General features: G+C 38.5%; 1 protein-coding gene across 2 annotated transcripts; it reads left to right on the plus strand.

Moving 5' to 3' along the window:
- The first annotated feature begins 2,102 nt into the window (after positions 1–2,102).
- On the plus strand, positions 2,103–8,074 carry fgf17 (fibroblast growth factor 17). Of its 2 annotated transcripts, none has more exons than XM_051422390.1 (5): positions 2,103–2,725; positions 2,812–2,848; positions 3,065–3,242; positions 4,683–4,789; positions 7,604–8,074. In XM_051422390.1, the coding sequence occupies exons 1-5, from the start codon at positions 2,694–2,696 to the stop codon at positions 7,892–7,894; spliced, it is 645 nt and encodes a 214-aa protein (XP_051278350.1). In that variant the 5' UTR covers positions 2,103–2,693; the 3' UTR covers positions 7,895–8,074. The 2 variants fall into 2 exon arrangements, with proteins under 2 accessions (XP_051278350.1, XP_051278351.1); XM_051422391.1 differs by having other exon boundaries at positions 3,098–3,242.
- Positions 8,075–8,646: the final 572 nt, after the last annotated feature.

Here is an 8,646-nt window from a genome sequence, read left to right on the forward strand (position 1 = left end):
AAAGGGTAAGATGGAATCTGAGACCAACAGGTGGATCAGTGCGGTGTGGGCAGTAATGTGGGCAGCATACGGGACTATCATGGTGAAGAGAAAGCTGAGCCTGAAGGCCAAGCTCTCGGTTTACCAGTGGATCCAACCCAGTCTCCTAAAAATTACATTAAACACAATTCAATTGCAACAGCAAACATTTTGAGGTTTTTGAGGAGCTGGGGGACATCTAGGCAACGTTGCTAAACCTGCTGTCACTATGGATAATTGGTGGAAATGCCATAAAAGAACTATAGAAAATCTTCACACACTACCAAGTTGATTGTTATGCTCACAGTGAAGGAACAGCATTTTGCTCTTGTATCCTAACTTGTAAATAGGTGTCTAATCATAGTGCAGGCTATTTACTGTATGTGCTCGAATATGGTGGTATAAGAGCTAGACAAGTGGCATTTCACAAGGCTCTGTCTCCTCTTTTTCTTCTTTCTATATTCCATTACCTAAACATCTCGCTGACAACACAGCATAGCCAGAGATCTGTGAATTCCACAGTGATGACAGCAGCTACTGCAAAAGTACTCTACACCCACAGCCAACCCTACCATCAAATGAAAAAATCATCCTTGTTGGCTCCTGCAACCGCAGGAGGAAGAGGTAATCTTGACCATGTTTCTACATCTAGCAGAATGTGACATGTACCATTGAGCCACAGCTCAGCACTGTGGAAAACGATATTACTTTGAAACAATGACAGCAATAAAAATGTTTTTTGCCTGTCATAAAACATTGTTCACTGTGCCTCAGCTAATGTCATTAATATTTATTTTGGATTTACTGTTTATTTTGAGAAAAACTGCTTTTTTTGCCGTGTAAATTTGCCATAACTTCCAGTCCCTTGTATTAAAGATCAGCCATTTTGACATGTAATAGTAGGTTAAACACGTGTTACATGTTCCTTTCCAGTGAGCCAACATACACAATAGCAGCACACTTACCACACTTTGGTAACTCCTGAGTTTATTGTTCTTCTAAATTTTATTGTGTTTCTGATTTACCTTTGTGCACATATTTGCTATGGCCTTTGGGTATGGGTACATTTCTGATCTCATTTGGCACTACTATTTATCTTAACATAAAGACTGAATTAAAGATCAATCAACTAATCAATCATTAAAGTGTTTGGTGTACTGTTGCACAGTGTTTTGTCAATTTATTTTGAGCTGTACTTGTTACAATAAAGATATGACCGTGTTCATCACATTTTCTTAATATTTAATACTGTAGCTTTTCTACACGATGGGAAGTCTGTTGCTGCAACACCATATAATGACTTGAGGCTATGTGGATGTCTCCCTTATGCAAATAAACACACAAACATGCCGGACTGAGCACCATGCTAGTAAATCATGATCATGTCCACATCACTCACATTACTACATGTCTGTTTAGCTTTCTGACTAAAACAATACTGAATGTTGTGATACGAGAGGAGAACTGATTGACGGGCCGGTGTCTTACAGTAAGAAGTGACATCAACAAGTGGAATCAGTTGCTGCTGGCTCCTGTCAGCCAGTCAGAGGCAGGCCGAGATGTCAGGGATGCCTAACTGCTGCATTTTATTACTTTATTGCCCTAGACAGGAGCTGACAGTGGCGGCGGGGTCAAGAGAACGTGAGAAGGGTAAGATGTGAAGGCACTTGAAGCTTCGTGTTACACTGTTGTTCATGGACACAAAGTCCTCAGATGCCTCATCAGCAGCTACCAAAATATAAAGCTATTGTCTTTCTTCTCTTCTCCTCTTTTCTTTTTTCTTCTCTTTCTTCTAACTTAATTATTTTCAAATGAGGAGGAAAGGCAGCATCCTGCTCATCTTGAGATGTTGATTGCTTATTATGTAGAGATGAAACAGGCCTTTTGTCTGTATGATTTGTTTTGGCCTCCTTTTACATGAGCTGGAAGTGTGACCAGTTAACATAAGATAAAAGGGGAGTGTGGTGGTGGTGGGGCAGTGGTCTCTTTAACACCTAATTGCCACACCCATAAGGTACCATTAGGCTACTCACTTTTAAATACAGTGCCACAGTAATGGTATGCATTTGAGGGACAGACAGGCTTGAGGTTAATTTGAGCCAAAACTCTCAAACCACTTTCTTTTGCAATTTCACTTCAGGATTTGAATGTGGAATCTTTTTTTTTTTTTTTTTTGCTTTTGCCTATCTCAAAGAATGTGAGTGATTTCTTCCCTCCCTATTAAATCATCATTAGGGGTCCTGTCTCTGTGCCCACCCACAATAGAAAGATTTTAGGGAGGGACTTTGCCTTTCAACATTTAACCAGTGAGCAGCCTGATCCCGGTGAGACAGAGGGCTTTTCAAAACCTGGAATTAACCCAAGCAGACCTGCACGGAGCCGGGGGTCCCCTCACATCTCACCCCAGTGATGTTAAGACAAATAACGAGCTTTTTTTGAATATATATTGCCTATAATGGATGTATCTGCTGCTGATGCGCTGCACGGATCTTTTGGAGAGCTTTTCACCGCTCAGTCAGCCGGATCAGGTTTTTGATAAATGTGAGGGGGAATAACTCTTGTTTCAGAGACTCTGTTGGTGTGGATGGACAGGTCAGGAGCGCATATGTGGATTTATTTCTGGGATTTATCTGCCTCAAGATTCCGGGTCTTGATCGGATGAAATAAAAAGAAGAATGTATGGAATAAACCAGCGCTGCATTTACATGTAAGGTGACCCGTAGATTGTATGATTGTGTGATATTGCTGCAAAATGACTTCTTTCTAATTCTACTTTTATTGTTGCTTCTGCAGATCATTTCATTTTTTCGTGCTGTGGTGCCACGCTCAGGTAAGCGCTCAAAAACTGTTCATTTCCTAAAGACTTACATTAGGGTCATACCTCCATTCTGAATTTCGCATTTGAGTACAACTTTGTTTAGTAGTGATAGGGGAAATAATTCGATTTGTAGACTTTCTGGTGGTGATAAAATCAGTTCTACATTTTTATATCCCAGATTAGAAAGAAAAAAATTATGTATTTTATTTTTCCCTTTGCATAAAAAAGGGGGAGAATCACCCGTCTCCTAATTTTAACCAGTATGTGAGGACGCAGGGTGCAGTGACGGACCAGCTCAGCCGCAGACAGGTCAGGGTGTACCAGCTCTACAGCCGCACCAGCGGGAAACACGTCCAGATTCAGGGCAAAAGGGTCACCGCCACCGCCGAGGATGGAAATATGTACGGTAAGAACTGACCCGAGGCCTGCTGATAACCTTGTAGGACATTTGGCTGTGTTTATGGAGCTCCTTTTGCTACTTTTATTATAGGGATTGTCCTATTTCACTACACTTGCCTCCTGAAGTTACAACCAAATAGGACAACAAAGGATACAGTCAGATATCTTTAAAAAAAAAAACTGGTCTGGACTAGCTCCAGATTGTGCCTCTTATTTATTACCATTACTCTGCAGTGACAGAGCTAAAAGTACTAATAAATGCTATTGAAAAAGCCAGAAGACTCAAAAAGTCCTTTAACCTGTTTCTTGGGTTGCAATTTAATTTTTAATCCAGGTAGCCAGAAATGACATGTCCTCCTGTCCTTTTTGCACAAGAAAGTAACATATTTTCTGTGGAAATATAAAATATAGACCAATATGACTTGTATGTAATGCTATGGAGCTAGTTTGGACTGATAATTACATTATTTCTTAAAAAGTGGATATTGGCCACACACAACAGTTTTGCATCAATATTTTTTAAGTTATGGCAACTTCTAATGGAATTATGTTTAACAAATGTACCACATTGAGTTATAGGAATTAACTTTTCCTCCGCAATGAAAGGTGTTTTGGATTACTACTTACTTAACAATTGGTAGCGTAAAAGTTTTTACGATTAGGTTCCAACTAGTTTTTCCATGTTACTTATGTCAACACAACTCATCAAAATAATGTTTGGAACTCAAAAGGTTTATCTAAAAGTTTTATGTTGCAACCACGCATTTATTTAAGTGGTGACAATAGGTCCACTGAATTACTTTTTAAAGTACCAGTATGACAGAGCTCACTGTAATTCAGCCTCTAACTGTCAGTGTAAACTCTGCAGTGAAACCTGTTCCTGCTGTATGTGTTTATTGTGATTTTGAGTTCTTGGTACACACATATGCAATTGAGATTCTTCAGAGGAATTAAGTGAAACTATTGGATTGAACATTGGTCCCTGACATACAGCCACAAAGCCCCTGCTGGGGACTGATGTCCTCAGGCACAACCAGCAGTTTCACCTCCAGCCTGCTTGTCCCTCCCTCTGTGAGGTGTTTTCAGGCCTATATGTTAATTCGGCCTCCCTGCTGTATCCATGAAGCCATCGTCTGGCGAATTAACAGCTGATTAGGACAAGTCCTTTGTCTCTATAGCCCCAATACGCAAGGCTGTTGTAATGCCCGTTGGCCGTAATTGACTGCAGGACAAACTCAATTGAGAATGTATATTCTGCCTCCAATAAAGCTCTTTAATGTTCAGTGATAACACTCGGTGATTAAACAAATGTATTATCAAGGGAACTACATATGTAGATGCCCATTTTCTGTGTGGGATATTACTCAGGAATATTGCAAATACATATTTAAAAATAAAGAGTTTTCTATCTTCAGCTCCTTGACATTCTCCTCTCTTTTTCCGGCAGCTCGTCTTTTTGTTGAGACAGACACATTTGGCAGTCGGGTGAGGATAAGAGGCGCAGAGAGTGGGCGCTACCTCTGCATGAACCGGAAGGGGAAACTTGTTGGAAAGGTACGATATACACGTCTGATTTCTTTAATGTGGGAGCAAGGAGAGTCTTGGTGGCAGATATTGAAACATATTGATTTTAGTTGGTATGGAAAAGTTCTCAATCAGTGCAGTGCCAAAATGAATTACAAAGGAAACTGAAGTAGTATGGTGATATTAAGCAGCCAAATCCTTCTGTTGCAAGCAGAAATGGTATCAAATAGTCTTTCATTGATTAATCAATTAGCTGTTTAGTCCATTAAATGTAAGAAAATGGAGAAAACTGGTGATCCAAGGCCCAAGCTGACATCCTCAAATGTTTTGGTTTGTTCATTCAGTTTACTAGAAGACTAAAGAAACCAGAAAATATTTAAATTTGAGAATCTGAAATCAGAGAATTTGGACATTTTGACAAAATAATTATTTAAAAAAAAACAAAAAAACATACAAAATTTAATTTCACAAGGTGGTTAATATTTTAAAATTTCACTTGGTGATATTTGCTGAACATACAAGTAAAATATATTCTGGGGAGTACAAATTGTTACAAATTAATTTAATATGTTGGGTAGATGTTTATCACAGTATCAACTCTATGAGTGGGCAAAAAGCTCTATTGGAATTAAAGACATAAAAACATCTAAATCCATCCTGGTCTCCGTCAGAGGGCTCACAATATGTGCCTGGCCTTACTTTATCCAGTAAAACACACACTGTAGCTCCAACACTACAGCTTCAGCCCATTGTCACTGTAGTCTCATAACTTGTCAGTCACCCCAGGACATGATGTGCTGGAAAAAAGCAATCCTCAGAGCCAGAGGGCTGAGTGATAGTCGCTCAGTCTTATTGGTTGTGGCTTACAGCAATGAGGGGAAAGTACCCCCCCATAATGCACCGCCTGTGTGTTTGTGTCATATGTCAACTCTGCACTTCCTTCGTGGAAATGGAAAAGATGGATTCACATATCTGGCTGACATGACGAGTCATAAATCTATTTCTCATCATGGTTGAGAGGTGCAGGAGGTGTGGCTGCTGTAGTGTCTGTTTATAGATAACAAGTCCACTCGGAGAAAGACTCATGCTGCTCTCTCTTGTGATGTGTCCTAAGCTTTTGGACTCATATTTTCATTGCTTATCAGAATTCAACTCAAGAAAAAGAAATCTTAGTTCCTTGAAATATGCTTATTTGCTTTCTTGGTGAGAGTTAGATGAGATGCCACTCTCACATCATGGTAGCCTTAAAAATACCAACTGCAGCTGGTTATCTTAGCTTAGCATAAGGACTGGAAAAGGGGGAAAATGTTCAAATATAACTAACTATGTTATTTATTTCTAGAAAACAACTACACATTGTGGTTTTATTGGAAAATCATAAGCCTAACTGTTCCTGTTCAACAACGAGATAACATATTTAAAAGCTTTAGAGGTGCTGGTAGGCACATTTTTTCACTTGTGGACAGAGGCAGGCTACTAAGCTAATCAATCTAACTCTGGGCAACAATGCAAATAAGTCCTGGATCTTCAACATGGGGTCCTCAGAGTTACTGCAGGGGGGTCGCCAAATCATTGTGTAATAATATTTTAAAAATTGTAATAAATTTGAATTTAAATTTACCATTTTTTAAAATGTGTTAATACACATTAACATGAATCCAACATGTTTATTATCAAATGTAAATTGTTTCAATTATAGGTTATTATTTAATACCTGTCACTATAGGCCCCCCTACACATTATTGTAGGCTCAGTTTAGTATGCAACACAATTTTATACAATATAAGTAGTTAATGGTCCCTGCTCTTTGTGTTGCATTAAATAAGTCCAGATACATACTAAAAGATAAAAAAGAACTAAAGGGTAGACTGCGAAACTTTTGCTCAACAGCAGCCAATGTGGTTAGAAGTGACAATTGGTTAAAGCTGCAGCAGGTAACTTTTATAAAAATATTTTTATGTCATATTTGCTAAGTTTTCACTGTGTTCTGACAGTAGAACATGGGACGGATAATCTGTGAAAAAATCTGGTTCCTCTGGCTCCTCCTAGTGCTTCTAGTGGTATTTGCAAAAATCTACCGGGCCTGAACGAACATAATCAATCAAGAAAAATAAAAAAACTTAAAGATAGTTGATTGTTGAGTTTCATTTTCAGCGTTGGTATTTGACGACCTGGGAACGAGACTCAACAATAAAAAAATTTTCACAGATTATCTTACTCATGTTCTACTGTCAGGATATAGTAAAGTTTAAGCGAATATGACAAAAAGTTACTTTTATAAAAGTTACCTCCTGCAGCTTTAATGTGACTACAATATGTATCTAAAGTTTGCTAATGTCAACTAACATTAGCCACAATAAGCTACTAGCAACTACACACCGGCCAGACTGGGTGTGTTTTATTGCTTACAACTTCAACTTATCATTTGTAAAAAGTTTCACCGTTTTCAAAGTTTCATTTCTTTAAGAAGGCTTTGATATAATAAAAAACCTATTAGCTTATTATCATTATTATATCATAAAGTATTACTTACATATGGGTGTGTCATTTTTAATTGTGTATTTTCTGTGTTTTTTGTATGCAGTTAAATCTTTTTTTACCTTCCTGTTTTAACCTATTATTTTAATAAAAGACCTTCTAGGGGCGGGTATTGCAACCGCTATAAACACTATGATACTTGCATGGGATAGCTGTTTTCAGTCTGTCCATGTTTACTGTATCTGTCCCTATTGAATAAACCATAAATAAATAAATAATAAAGCTGGTATTGCAGTAGATTTTGTGGTGTCTGTGCTGCGTCTGTCAAGCTTTAACAGAAGGAACCTTTTCTGTCTCTTCACGCAGCCCAACGGCCGGAGCAGGGATTGTATCTTCACAGAGATAGTTCTGGAGAACAATTACACAGCCTTCCAGAATGCCAAGTATGAGGGCTGGTATGTGGCTTTCACCAGGAAAGGGAGGCCCATCAAAGCCTCCAGGACGAGGGAGAACCAGAGAGAGGTCCATTTCATCAAGAGGCTACATACGGGCCCGCCTCCCTTCCCCAACACGGACCAAAGCAAACACTTTGAGTTCATCCGATTTCCGGCCACACGTCGAGCGAAGCGGAACAGGAAATCACGTACCTCTTCCTAACATGCAGCAAAAGCAATGGACTGATGACAGTTGTGACATAGGAAGAAACAGATGCGATTTTATTTTTGTATATTTTGATAGGTAAAAGATGGTTGAAAGGCCATAAATCTAAAGTAATATTGCTGTAAAATGATCATGTGTAAATACTGAAAGAGAGTAAAGAAGATGGATTATATTTAATCGTCCTGTGTGTATGTGTTGACTGGTGGGGAGCTGCGAGGGATGAAGGAACATTATGACTACATACAGCAAATACATTTCCAGTATTAAAACACTGCCCAAAGGATTTGACATGCTGCATGAACAGTTAGCCAACGTACACTGATAGCATAGTTGAGAAGCAAATTCAAATCGACTATATAATTACTATCAGCTTATTATTATGTCCCATGCTATACTAGTTTGCCATTAAATATTCAGCCCCTATTTTTTAATAATGCTAAACCCTCATGGAAAAAAATTGGGTTTTTGAATGGCCTTTTAGTTAGATGCCTGACATAAGGTCACCTATGATATAAAATACATCAGTAAATATCCCACCTGTGAATTTTTGAACTTTTACGTGTCCTAAAAAAGGCGGTTACTAACAAGTACTCACCAACTGTTATTCTATTAAGTTGGAAGTTTAGTGGAGGCAATGATGAAGTCCTATGAGCTCGGTGTTGTTGGCCTAGTGTTAGCTTTTGACTTTGGGCGGTTGCATTTATGCTTCAAAAATCATAATTGTATCTTTAATTTTTGTAAAGATTATC

Source organism: Dicentrarchus labrax, unplaced genomic scaffold, assembly GCF_905237075.1.
Source record: "Dicentrarchus labrax unplaced genomic scaffold, dlabrax2021, whole genome shotgun sequence".
Taxonomy (NCBI): Eukaryota; Metazoa; Chordata; class Actinopteri; family Moronidae; genus Dicentrarchus; species Dicentrarchus labrax.

Excerpts from the sequence above, each read along its gene's own strand:
- fgf17 (XM_051422390.1), top strand. The coding sequence starts at position 2,694 with ATGTATGGAATAAACCAGCGCTGCATTTACAT. Across the intron at positions 2,726-2,811 it reads AACCAGCGCTGCATTTACAT|ATCATTTCATTTTTTCGTGC; the intron begins GTAAGGTGACCC and ends TTGCTTCTGCAG. Across the intron at positions 2,849-3,064 it reads TGCTGTGGTGCCACGCTCAG|GGGGAGAATCACCCGTCTCC; the intron begins GTAAGCGCTCAA and ends TGCATAAAAAAG.